We start from the raw sequence: 13945 nt of genomic DNA, 5'->3' as shown, positions 1-13945 counted from the left end.
TATTTACGTAGCTACGTCAAGTCTAAAGTCTACAGAAATAAGCCAGCAACTATTCCAGCTTTGGAAGACAACATTTCCGAAGAAATTCGGGCTATTCCGGCCGAAATGCTCGAAAAAGTTGCCCAAAATTGGACTTTCCGAATGGACCACCTAAGACGCAGCCGCGGTCAACATTTAAATGAAATTATCTTCAAAAAGTAAATGTCATGAACCAATCTAACGTTTCAAATAAAGAACCGATGAGATTTTGCAAATTTTATGCGTTTTTTTTTTAAAAAAAGTTATCAAGCTCTTAAAAAATCACCCGATATTAGTTAATTTTAGGTTATATTAAAGTGAGTTTTAGAATTTCTATTTTTTTTTTTCAATTGAATACGTGTGTTTTGTGAGCCTTAAAGTTGTTTTTACCCATTCAAACTGAAGAAGGCTATACCAACATGATTTTCAACGTTTCATTTTTTGAAAATTTTCAAAATTTTTTTAATAAATTTTGTATTTTTCATTGTAAAAATATACTTTTAACCAATATTTCAGCGATGCCGTATATCACACTGGGTTTAAGACAAATATCTTCATAGTTATGATTAAAATATAAAAAGATATTCCATATAACCAAACTACTCAGAAATTTTACTGTTATCATAAAGTTGACAAGATGGTGACACACAAATGAAAACGCAAACCTTACCACTATACTTTCTCAATTTTTTTCGATATTTTTCGTTCCTTCGGGGTTTTTTTCAATTTGGTTTTTTTTATTTATATTATCTTATTATAATTATAGTTTTTAATTTATTGCATTTAATTTTACTCATTACACCAGCTTTTTTGTGCTTATACAATTTTATGGTTTTTAAGCTTGCAGTTTCAATTAAAAAAAAAGAATAAATAAAACATTAATTTCAAATAGAGTGTAAATCAAATTAAGTTAAAAAAATAAAAAATATAATTTTTCCATCGCATTTCAGTTTCTTACATTTCAAGCTCATTTTGCAAAGCTCACTAAATTTCGCGTTATCTCACCGCCGTCCAAAAAGTACGATGGACAGGACAAGGACTGAGACGAGTAGGTCCTAGTGGCACTTACTACATTGGCCATATCAAGGAGTGAAAATTTGGTGTGGGATTCGTGGTGGAAGAGAGACTCCATCGCCGAATTCTGGCATTCACCCCGATGAATGAACGTCTCGCTACAATCCGCATTAAAGCGAAGTTCTTCAAAATTTCGTTGATTTGCGTCCTCTCCCCGACGGAAGAGAACCAAAGATACCATTTATGAGCGCTCGAAGCGCTACCAGAGCTACCCCCGCCACGATAACATGTGCTTGGCGACTTTAACGCCAAAGTGGTTAAAGAAGTTATTTTTGGCACAACGGTCGTTAAAATCATACACTCCCAAATGGGATTAAATATGTATAAATATTTTTATAATATTTCTTCCATATACTTACATTTCATTTGTTGTTAAACTATTTCAGTAGCACAAATGATTTAGATTTTCACATTTGATTTAAACGAATGTATTTTTGAAGTTATACTTCTTATACGAGTTCGGAAAAGGTTGCGATAGATTCAGGTTGCGCAACCTTGCTCAATATGAATCTACGCAACCTTGTCTGCGAAGATGTTCGAGCAGCAAGCGAAGCGGTGACAATGGACGATCGCTTGTTCGTTTCTTTCGGCACAGCTCGGCTTTTCTACCAACAACACAATGTTGCCTTGCTTATGCTGTTGTTGTTTTTGTAGAACAATGTTTCAATTTATGGTTGGTGACATACTCAATTTAAAATAAATTCTGTTGGGATTCGAACCTACGTGCTCGTCGTCACTTTTGAAGCGCTTGCCACCAACACCACCATTGACACTTGAATTGCGTTGTCCTTATTATGGTTTGGTTATGCACGAAAGATATATTCAATGGATCGCCGATTGTTACCTCTTTCCTTGCTGCTGCTGCGCATATGTATGTTTGTATGCTTGTTCGTTATTGAAGTTATACTCCTTTTTCTTTCCTTTGTCTTTCATTTCTGCGAATTCTCAACTATTTTATGTGCCCTTTTATTGAAATACCCTGCGTTGGCCGTTGAAAAATTAAGGCTATACTTTACAGGATTATTTCTGTAGTTAGTCTTCAATTACATTTTTTGGAAATCGACCCGCGATGACAATATATCGTTTTATCTGACAGCGTGAGGTTTAAGAAGTTCATTTCTAATTTTGCCTTGTGGCATATTAGAAATGATGTTTCTTCGAAAATCGTTCGCTTACAACGGATAAAACGACTTCTGAGTGGTAATTTTAATGAATGAATTCCTTTTGGTTGAAACGCTCTGCGTTGGCCGTTGAAAAGTTAAGACTATACTTCTCAGGATCATTCATTTCTTCAAAGAAATTAATGACCTTTAGAAATATGCATATTTGCATTATTTCGTTGTCATTTCCATATTCGTAGCAATATAATTTCTATGGCATAAGTAAAGTAATGGCCGATTGTCACCCCTTTCCGCTGTAGCAGTATGTATACGTCCCTCGGAGCGGGGACAGGACATACGAGCACGCCCTGAACCTGGTGAGGAACCAGAACCGGGGACTCAGTATCGCGTCCTGGTGTGTTGCAGGAAGCAAGAAGGAGAAACTAGGTGACATTGAGGGATGGAGGTTACACCTTTACATCAACGATGAGTCATATAAGTATGTCCGGGCCGCGAGCTTCCGCCTGTACAGGTTTACAGGTATAGCACGGTCGTCATGCGGCCCTACAAGCCTGCTGACACCGCGAGCAATGAAGCTAAAACGGCTGAGACTCTACAGGACAAGAGCGTCGACAATCAGGCAGTGCCGGTGTCCGCCCCGGAGGAAACAAGAATGGAGGTGGACGAGTTGTCGGAGCAGACCTGCGGGAGCAAGTCCGGACAGGCAGGGCCAGCAACGATCACTGACGTCCCCGCAGATGACCGGAGCACGGAGATACCCTCAACGCAAGAGCTCCTAGACGGACTAGGAGGCCCAATTGGCAGCAGTGCGGTTGACGGCGGGGTAGAGGATCTCTCCCTCCTCGAGCCCATTCTATGATGGCCGACGTCATGGAAGTTGCCCAAGTGAACCTGCATCATGCGGCGGCAGCCTCAGCTGTCATTACAAGCAGGTTCACTGCGGAGAAACTGGGCGCACTGCTGATCCAGGAGCCTTGGGTCTATAAGAGAGAGATAAAGGGCCTCAAGACGGAGGCAAATAAGGTAATCTGGGACCTAGGACGTGTATAGTTGTCAGAAGCAATATTGATTTCTTTTGCATTTCAGAGTTTCTGACACAGGACTTGGTGGCGGTACAGGCCAGGGATACTGAGGGCAAAGACCTCGTCCTGGCCTCAGCATACTTTCCGGGAGAGACAGCGACGGCGCCCCCGGAGGCGGTGGAAAGGCTGGTAGAGCACTGCAAACGGCACAAGCTCCCTCTCATCACCTAACGCTCACCACACAGAACGGGGCAGCACCGACATTGGCTGTGTAGAGCCAAGATTAATTAAAAACACAAAGTTGTTATAATTAACTGCACTCTACTTTATTGGTTCTTCTGAACTAAACTTGAAATGTCAATGTCACTGCTATTTATAATAATCAAATTGTTCAGCTGCTAAGCTGTTATACGATAACTTATTGTTTATTTGTTTGTGTACAAATTCTGCATATGCAGAATTTACTGGTCAATGCTCGAAAAGTAATATAAACAATAATAAAGTGAACGACCCTTATGCAAACATATTGCTTAAGTGTCGTTCTGTACATAAATAGTGTAAGTGTCGCTACAAAGTAATAAGCGACAATAATTAAAACTGCTGTTTATGCTTAATCGGCATATTTCGTTTTTGATTGTTTATATGTATTTTCGTGCATTGGCTTTTTAATTGTGGAGGCTAAGCCTTAGCTGTGGTTTTGGAGTTGGAGCTGCCGTCGTTGTTACTGACGTAACTCCTCCTTCCCTTGATTGAAAATTCTCCCGAATTTTTATTCTAAGTATTGAGAATTTTTTGTATATGTGGACAATAGCACTCACAGTGATAATTATTATCAATAATATGATTACAAAAGTTATAATGATTGATGTTGAGTGAATATTTTTATCGAATTTTAATTCTTTGATATTTTTGATGTTGTCTATCTCATTCAAGACTATTTCGTCTAATGATAAGGTTAATTTTGTATTATTGTACATAAATGTGGGTAATTTAACGAAGCTATTTTTAAATGTTTTATCATAGTTGGAAAAAATTACATTATTTATTTCTATTTTACAATTACTAAAAATTATTAAATTATTATTATTTAATGCTACATTTCGTTCATCACAAGTATTTATTAATTTTGTGTTATTTATGTTTTTTGCAAGAATGACACCAAGTTCGAGTTCTTTTATTTCTGCTTTTACATTTTTGATTTTTGGACATACATTATTGTTGAATATACAAAGATTTGTTTTTCTTAGCTTATTTACATTAGGATTATTGAAGTAATCATATGTATTATTATTGTAATATACAATTTCTGTTTCTTGAAAGTTAATTTCAAACTTATTATTGTCTGCAAGCGGTGATAGAAAATATCTCTTTACATTTACAATTGTTTTGGGTATTTTTATTAAAAACAAAATTTTATTACTTTTAAATTTTGCTACGCCTAATTTAATATTTTGCAATTTATAGAAATCGATTTCTAAAGTTTGTATTTCTTCTGATGTTAGTATATTATTGACCATAATATTGCTATTTGCAGCAATGATATTGTTTTGAATATGTTCAATATTATCATTTAAAATTTTTATTTTTAACGTAATATCCATATAAAATAAATGTGAAAGAATATCATTGTTAGACTGATCTATGCTATTAAATTTTTCTGTAATTTTTTTGCCTATCCAATTCAATTGTTTTAGCTAGTTTTCTCATAGTTTCGTTGAAATTATTACTTATCAGTATATTGTTATTAAAAGCTTCTATCATGTTGTGGTTATTCTCATCTATTGTACTTATATGATTTTCTATTTCGGATCTGTCCTCATAATCCATGGTACCAGCTATCCATTTGAGACCTGAACCTACGATGTTGAGTAGACCTCTTTTATTTTTGTTTATCTGGAGGGTATGTAGTCTAGTCCTAGCTTTCTTTATTTTTGATAAGAGAAGTTCCTTATTATCTATTATTTTAAGTTGTTCTACGTTTTCTTGGAGGTTTCCTATTGTCTTTTCGATTTCAGTAAGATCTATAATATGTAGTATAGTTGTATAGTCCGCAATTAGTTGTACATCAGTTAATTTTATTTCGACATATCCATTATGGTTTTCGTTGATGGGTTGGATTATTAATGTTGACATTACTAGTGGTATTATCATCAGGATTAATATACCTGTTGATGTCCATTGCCCCTGAAAATTTATTTTTTCTTTTAATGTTGCTTGGGTATATGTTTTCTAGTTTTAATTTTTTGTAACGAGGCTCATATTTATGCCTAAGTGCTTTGTAATTTTTTACATAACCTTCGTGATTATTTTGTACGAATTCCTCCCATTTTCATTTCTTTTTTCTATAATTTTGTTTTTTGCTTCTAATATTCTGTTTTTAATTAGAGTTTTTTCTATCTTTCCCTCTACTATGTCTAAGGGTGTTGTTTTTATTGTGGAATGTATGGATTTATTGTACCACTCGATACACTTGTATACCCTTTCTTGTGTTGACCATTGAGAATTTTGTGTTTCAAGTGTTCTAAATTTTTCGGATAATGTGCTGTGCAACCTTTCTACGTCTGCATTCCCGGTATGGTTGTTTGGTTTCGTAAAATGTACTTCAATATCTTCTGACTTTAGGAAATCTTTGACATTTATTGAGTTGAACTCGTTATCAGTAATTATTTTTTTGGTTTACTTCTCATTGAAAAGTACATTCTAATTTTTTCTATAATTGTGTTACTATTTCTGTCTTCTAAATGTATGGCTGTTGCATGTTTCGAAAACTTATCAATGAATGTGATAAAGCTATGTTTCTTTATAGTGTAAACATCCATATGTAAAATTTCATTTACATCAAATGGTGTTTCTGTGATATTAAATTTTGCTTTAATAGGGTTCCTACTGTATTTTTATCTGTTGCAAATATCACAATTATTTATATATTTTTGCACGAAAACTTTGAGGTTTTTGTAGTAAAGTTTTGTTTTGATACCTTCATAATTTTCTGTTATTCCTGCATGTCCTGTTTCATTAATATGATATTTAGCAATTTGTTTAAATAATTCATCTTCACTGCAAACTTCTTTCGCGTTAAAGCTACATTTATAAAATTTTATTTCAGTGTTAAATAACTCTACTAACTTGGATTGAACCTGCTTGTATAAATTATCGGGAAGTATACCGAACTACCCTTTTCGACTTTATATGTTGTCTAAACAAATCGGCCATATAATTAGTCTCAATATCATTTGAATTTATATATATTTTGATTTTACCGTTTGCTACTTTCGTGTTTTGAGTTTTATTATTTGTAATTATAATTTGAGTTGCAAATCTGTTAACTACTGTATTGAGTGGTGTAAAATTTTGATAGGTGGTGTTATCTTCTTCAAAGTTTTCGGTATTTAATATGTTGCCTGATTGACTATTTATTCGGCTCATAAAATCGGCTACTTTATTTTCCTTACCCTTTATGTAGTTAATATGTATGTTATATTCGCCAAGTTTCAAGAGCCACCTTTGGAGTCTTGGGTTAATATCTTTTCCTTTCGTCTTTGTGTGCAACCAAACAAGTGGTTGATGGTCTGTTAAGAGTTCAAATGGTTTGCCATATAAATATGGTCGGAAATAGTTGACTGACCAGACGATAGCAAGCAATTCTTTTTCGATTGCAGCATAATGTTTTTCGTGGTCGTTTAAGGTTCTACTAGCGTAAGCGATGGGGTGATTTTCTTGAGAAAGGACTGCTCCTATTGCATTATCACTAGCATCTGTTGTTAGTTTAAAATTTTTAGACCAGTCTGGGTATTTCAAAATCGGAGGGTTAATGAGCATTTTTTCAATTTTTCGAATGCATCTATATATTGAGTATCTTTTATATTAATTGTGGTATTTTTCTTTAGGTACTTTGTAAGTCCGTGGGCTACTTTAGCATAATCCTTTATGAATTTTCTATAGTAGCCTGTTATACCTAAAAATGATTTTATTTGTTTTTGAGTGTGGGGAAGCTTTAGCTTTTGAATGGCTTCAACTTTTGTTGAATTAGGTTTAATTCCTTCTGTGGTCAAAGTATGACCAAGATATTCAGTTTCTTTGCAAAAAAAATTGCATTTGTCTATTTGGATTTTAAGATTGAACTCCCTTACTTTTGCAAAAATTTGTTTTATGCTGTTCATATGCTCTTCTATGGAAGTGCTAAAAATGAGTATATCATCGAGATATACAACGCATATTTTGTTAATATATTCCCTAAGTACCGAGTTAATCAAACGTTGGAAGGTGGAAGGGGAATTCTTCAATCCAAATGGCATACGGATGAATTCGTAATGCCCGAAGGGGGTAGAAAAGGCAGTTTTCTTTTGATCGTTTTCATTCATTAATACTTGGTGAAATCCCTTCGCCAAGTCAATTGTTGAAAAGTAATTTGCTTTTCCTAATTTGTCTAATATATTCTCTATATTAGGAATAGGAAATTTATCATCGACTGTGATTTCGTTGAGTTTTCTATAATCTACAACAATACGCCATTTTTGTTTCCCTGAATTATCCGATTTTTTGGGGACTATCCAAATTGGGGAATTGTAAGGGGAAAAGCTTTCTTTAATAATGTTTTGCTCCAACATTTCATTCACCTGCCTTTATTCGTATTTGTTATTATCTGGTGTTTTATATTATGTGTGTGGGTTAACTTTTCTCCTTCTCTGTAAAACATATTAGAATATTTTCGCAAAATCAAATCTATATATTTTTTCTCTTCCTCATTCATATCATCTCTATAGAGTTTTGATACGTTTTCCAAATTTAAGGTTGAAGGTTCCAGTGTAGGGATTTTCGTATTTATGAATTTTATTTTATTGTTATTAATTTCAAGAAAATCTTCTTCAAGATTAATTTTTGCATTTAATGCTTTAAGTATATTTTGACCAATTAGTCCGTTGAAGTTTTTATTTCTGAATGACGTTACCTTCCAAGCCATTTTATTCGGGTCATTGAATTCTTGAGGTACTTCTGTTATAATTTCAAAGTCTACTTTTGTCTGTCCTGATAGTGTACTATATATGTTAGGTTTTACTAATTTAGTCCTTTTATATTCTTTTAACGAATGTTCGTCGATCAGGGTTGTCGTAGAACCGGTATCGATTAAACATTTAATTATATTTTTACCTATTATTAAATTTACTATCGGTAACTGTTGTTCTCGCTGGTTAATTGAAAATTTACTTCACCAGTTTCTTCTGTATCGGTATTATTTTCTTGAAGATGAGCGACATTATTTTGGTTTCTACTTGTGTATAAATTTCTTGAAAATTGTTGTTGTGTTTGGGGATTATCTTGCCTCGAATTATTGTTTTGGTTTTGAAACCGGTTAATTGTTTGCCTGCCTTGATAATTATTTTGATCTACTGGGTTGCGATTTGGCCTAATTTTATTCTGTACCAGGCCACATTCCTCCAGACAATAATATGCTTCTCTAAGATTCCCTATGCTTCTACTATGTATTATGCTGGCTAGATGCACTGGCATGCTGCTCAAAAATGTTTTTAATATCATTGCCTCGTTTATTGCCGGAGAAAACTCTTTTGGTTTTCCCGGGTCTTGATAATATTTATTGTTTAATTTATCTAATATATTTTTAAGATAATAAAAAGATTGACTTACATTATAATTTCTTACGTTCAGCGCCTTGTGGTACAGTTGATGATACGATTCGCGAACTCCAAAATTCCTCAGGAGTTCTTGTTTTGTTTCTGTCCAGCTTGGATTGTCGAGGGCTCTAATTGCGTTAGCTGCTTCTCCTTGAATTTTTTTTTGGACGTGCCGCTTATAAAAATACTCCTCCACGTTGGTACCGGCAAACAAGTCGATGAAAAGTTCGACTTCATTAATAAATGATGTGACGTCGTATGTATTATCTCCTCGGAACTCCTGGATTCTCGCTGCTTCTTTTAGTGCTTCCGATAGTGGTAATTGAAAAGTTGGATTGTTATGTGGCAAGTGACGTGTTGCGGCAGATGGAGTTTGATTTGCTGCAGCTTCTATTGACACTGCCGATGTGGTTGCTTGTTCTGTTTTATGTGTTTCCATTTTTTTTTTTGACTGCGTTCGACTGCCAGTTATACTTTAACTTTTAATTTAATTTTATTTTATTTTATTGGCGTTCGACTGTCAGTTATATTTTAACTTTTAATTTAATTTTATTTTATTTTATTTAAATTTCACTTGAACAGTTTAGCTTTTGTTCGTTTTAGTTACTTTTCTTGAGAGAAGTAACCCCGTGACTGCGCCAGTTAAGTGTGTAGAGCCAAGATTAAATAAAAACACAAAGTTGTTATAATTAACTGCACTCTACTTTATTGGTTCTTCTGAACTAAACTTGAAATGTCAATGTCACTGCTATTTATAATAATCAAATTGTTCAGCTGCTAAGCTGTTATACGATAACTTATTGTTTATTTGTTTGTGTACAAATTCTGCATATGCAGAATTTACTGGTCAATGCTCGAAAAGTAATATAAACAATAATAAAGTGAACGACCCTTATGCAAACATATTGCTTAAGTGTCGTTCTGTACATAAATAGTGTATGTAAGTGTCGCTACAAAGTAATAAGCGACAATAATTAAAACTGCTGTTTATGCTTAATCGGCATATTTCGTTTTTGATTGTTTATATGTATTTTCGTGCATTGGCTTTTTAATTGTGGAGGCTAAGCCTTAACTGTGGTTTTGGAGTTGGAGCTGCCGTCGTTGTTACTGACGTAACTCGCGAGAGGTGAGTCCCTATTAGAATATGTCTTAGGCAGTAATTTAGCGATTGAAAATGTAGGGTGTGAACCCACTTTCGTAACTATTAACAGGAGGGAGGTGCTGGACCTCACCTTGAGCAATGAGCCTGCAAATGGATTGGTCTCGCAATGGAGAGTCTCTACGTAGCCCTCCTTGTCAGACCACAGGATTTTAAGGTTCACGCTAAGGGCAGAGGTCAGGAAACTCCCCCCCAGGCGCAACCCTCGGAAGGCGGACTGGAATGCCTTCAGGATTATACTAGGTGAGGAATTGGGCAGGGGGGAGCAGACCGATAACAGCGTGTCAGGCCCAGGCTTGGAGAGTAGGCTATCTAAGCTAAACGAGTCTGTCATTAACGCTTATCATGGCAGCTGCCCCCTACAAATGACCACAGACAGGCGAAACAGTCCCTTGTGGTCCAGGAAACTATCAGACCTCCGGAAAAAAGTACGCAGACTATTCAACAAAGCGAAGCGTACGGGGGTCTGGGAGGAATATAGGAGCTATCACACTTTATACAATAAGGCGATCAGGTCTGCAAAGCAGGCTAGCTTCAGGAGATTCTGCGAGAACGTTACCTCAACGCCAGAGGCGGCCCGGCTGCATAAAGCTCTGGCCAGAGGCACCAACGACGCAGTATTAGCACTCAAAAGAGGAGATGGGACATTCACGACCAGCGCAGAGGACAGAGCGACGGAGCTTCTGCGGGCGCACTTCCCGGAGACGGTTCGGGAAGACCAGTGTCTACCTATGATCGAACACAGGCCATCCCGCGAGGATTGGAGTACCGCCAAATGGCTTTTTACGGCGGACTCGATCCGGTGGGTAATGGCCTCGTTTGAGAGATTCAAGTCTCCAGGAGTGGATGGTATTTTTCCAGCGCTGTTACAGCAGGGGGAGCAGCATTTACTGCCTCACCTGATTCGGCTGCTGAGGGAAAGCCTCGCATTGGCGTTCATCCCTGAAGTATGGAGGACATCGAAGGTGATCTTCATACCCAAGGTGGGTAGGAAAGACTACTCATTGGCGAAATCTTTCAGGCCAATCAGTCTAACGTCTTTCCTACAAAAAACCATGGAGAAGATCGTGGACCACGAAATAAGGTCAACAGTGCTGAAGAGAGCACCCCTGCATGCGGCTCAGCACGCCTACAGAGCGGATAGATCCACTAACACTGCTCTGTACCAGATAACCTCTGAAATAGAGAGTTCACTGGAGCATGGAGAGGTGATGCTTTGCGCGTTCTTAGACATCGAAGGTGCCTTTGACAACACGTCTCATAAAAGTGTAGCCAAGGCACTGGAGAAAAGGAAAGTGGCAGCACCGGTGCGCAGATGGATTGAATCTGTATTGCGTACCAGAGTTACTGAGACACACAGGGAGGTGTGTTATCACCCCTGCTATGGAGTCTAGTTGTAGACGACCTGTTAGTACTGCTAACGAACAATGGGATCCGCTGCCAAGGGTATGCGGACGACATTGTAATTATAGCAAGAGGCAAATACGAAGATACTCTCTGTGACCTAATACAAAGAGGTCTAAACCTGGCGAAGATGTGGTGTAAAGAGGTTGAATTAAACTTCAATCCCTCCAAGACGACCGTAGTCCCGTTTACGAGACGCAGGTTCTTACCCGGTCTCAGGAACCTTACACTTGGGGGCAGAGAGATAGGAATGACCGGAAGTGTCAAATACCTAGGGTTAATGCTAGACTCTACGTTGCGGTGGAATCAGCATGTAAACCTGACTCTGGTCAAGGCAACAAAAGCTTTAATGGTGTGCAACCGGCTGGCGGGCAAGTCCTGGGGCTGTAAGCCAAGGATCCTCAGGTGGTTGTACACCATGATAGTGCGACCAATAATCACATACGGGGCGGTGGCCTGGGCCTCAATAGTGTCGCAGACTTCGGTTAAGACCAAGCTATCGAAGCTGCAACGGCTAGCCTGTGTCTGCATGACGGGCGCAATGCGTACCTGTCCAACGGCAGCACTGGAGGTTCTGATGGAGCTTACTCCGCTTCATTTGGTTATCGGTCAGGTGGCCAAGCACACAATTCTGCAAATAACGGCAGAGGGGTGGGGCAAAGGTAGGGTAATCTCGTCCCAGAGGATGGAAAAGATAAGTGGCGATGTACCATCAGCCCTCCTCCCGAGGGACAGCACTACCAAAACAGTTAACTTCAAGATGAAGTTTAAGGTCACCCTCGGCAACAAAGACGAGTGGAATGCTTCCAACCTCGAACTGATGCTGAGGAATAGTACGCTAAGGTGGTACACCGATGGATCGAAAATGTCGGAAGGAATCAGTGCGGGGATCGCGGGCCCACGCACTAAGCTCTCCATACCCATGGGAGAGTTCCCAAGCATTTTCCAGGCAGAAGTTTTTGCCATAAGTCGGTATATAGAAATAAACCTCCATCGCAACTATCGCAATGAGAGAATAGCCATTCTCAGCGATAGCCAAGCGGCGCTAAAAGCGATCTCTTCTTACGAAATCAAATCGCTATTAGTGCAGGAGTGGAGGGAGAGGCTGAACAGCCTTGCAGAACGTAACCAGGTACACCTAATCTGGGTGCCTGGGCACAGAGGTATAGGCGGTAATGAACTGGCGGATGAGCTAGTCCGCTCCGCAGCCTCCACCAAGATGGTGGGACCGGAACCCTTAATTGGGGTAGGTCCACATACCATAAAGGAGCTACTTCTCTGGGAAGAAGGAGTGGGCAGAGAGGAGCATTGGCGGCAAACGCGTGGTATGAGACATGCCAAGTTGCTAATGGGAGGATACAATCTAAGCAGGTTCAAGGTTATAATAAACCTCCCCAGGAACAAACTCAGGCTACTGGTCGCATGGTATACCGGCCACTGCAAGCTGAATAGGCACCTGTACAACATGGGCCTATCCTCTTGCATTAACTGCCGGTTCTGCGACTTGGAGCCTGAAACCCCGGAGCACCTGCTGTTTGACTGCACAGCAGTCTGTAGACGCAGGACTAAGGCCCTCGGATCAATGCTTCCGGATAGGGATCGCATAGCCTCACTAGCGCCCGGAAGTCTATTGAACTTCATCGATGCGCTGGGGCTAGGTGAGTCTATGTAGGTTAGGAGAGAGCACAATAGACCAAAGGTCGCGGTGCATTCCTCGTATTAATCAATCAATACGTATAATCGTGAATACATATCGACGCAGATTTTTGCGAGAAGCACCAGCAAGTTGTGCAATTTATGATTTTTAGCTTTTGCCATCGTCGCGAAAAGACGACTTGTTGGCAAAGGCATGCTCGGGGAGATAACAAATTATAATAAATTTATAAAATGTGAATTTAAGTTTTCTAGTTTTCTTTCATACAAAATGATATGCATTTCTTGGAATATCACTAAGAAGTATAACTTCATCCGCGCGTAGGGACTCCACGCACCTTTTTTTTTAAGTCTAGCACTAAAAGTATAAACAAAAACAAAACCATTAATTCAATATATTAATGTATTATTTAAAAAAAAAGAGTTTCGAATTTCATTATGTTTTTGCTAATATGTTACTGATATTACGATATAAAGTAGCGATTTTCGTATAGCCGAATGTTTCAATAATACATAATAGAGATAAAATTAAAAAAGTTAGTACATAATTAATATTTTATTTTCCCTCCATTACATTTTATTAAATTGAAAATTCGGTTTTTCATGCTTTCTACTAGCTTTTTTAAGATATAGTCATGTATTTTTTCAGAGCTGTCTTTAATTGCCCTCTTCAGTTCCAAAGCATTGCTAAATTGGCGACCATTTTAGTAAACGTTTCTTGCCAAAATGCCCCAAGGATTCTCGATGGGATTTAAATGTCCGTGTAGATTTCGCTGTTCATTTTTGTTAGAAAATAACATATTCAGGATCTTCCATAATGATAAAAGGCTGCACAAATGATAACACTTCCACTACCAAAGTTCC

General features: G+C 37.8%; 1 protein-coding gene and 1 pseudogene across 1 annotated transcript; one reads left to right on the top strand and one right to left on the bottom strand.

Annotated features, from left to right (window-relative positions):
• Positions 1 to 2093: 2093 nt before the first annotated feature.
• On the top strand, positions 2094 to 2294 carry LOC126765627 (small nucleolar RNA U3; annotated as a pseudogene).
• A 1603-nt stretch (positions 2295 to 3897) lies between these two features.
• On the bottom strand, positions 3898 to 9529 carry LOC126765289 (uncharacterized). The gene is made up of 2 exons (XM_050483005.1): positions 8879 to 9529; positions 3898 to 5419 (listed from the first exon to the last, which is right to left on the bottom strand). The coding sequence occupies exons 1-2, from the start codon at positions 9302 to 9304 to the stop codon at positions 4883 to 4885; spliced, it is 963 nt and encodes a 320-aa protein (XP_050338962.1). The 5' UTR covers positions 9305 to 9529; the 3' UTR covers positions 3898 to 4882.
• Between the last annotated feature and the right edge of the window lie 4416 nt (positions 9530 to 13945).

Source organism: Bactrocera neohumeralis, unplaced genomic scaffold (genome assembly GCF_024586455.1).
Source record: "Bactrocera neohumeralis isolate Rockhampton unplaced genomic scaffold, APGP_CSIRO_Bneo_wtdbg2-racon-allhic-juicebox.fasta_v2 cluster10, whole genome shotgun sequence".
Lineage (NCBI taxonomy): Eukaryota > Metazoa > Arthropoda > Insecta > Diptera > Tephritidae > Bactrocera > Bactrocera neohumeralis.
Note: the sequence above shows the minus strand (reverse complement) of the source record. Positions and strands in the feature narration are given on the sequence as shown.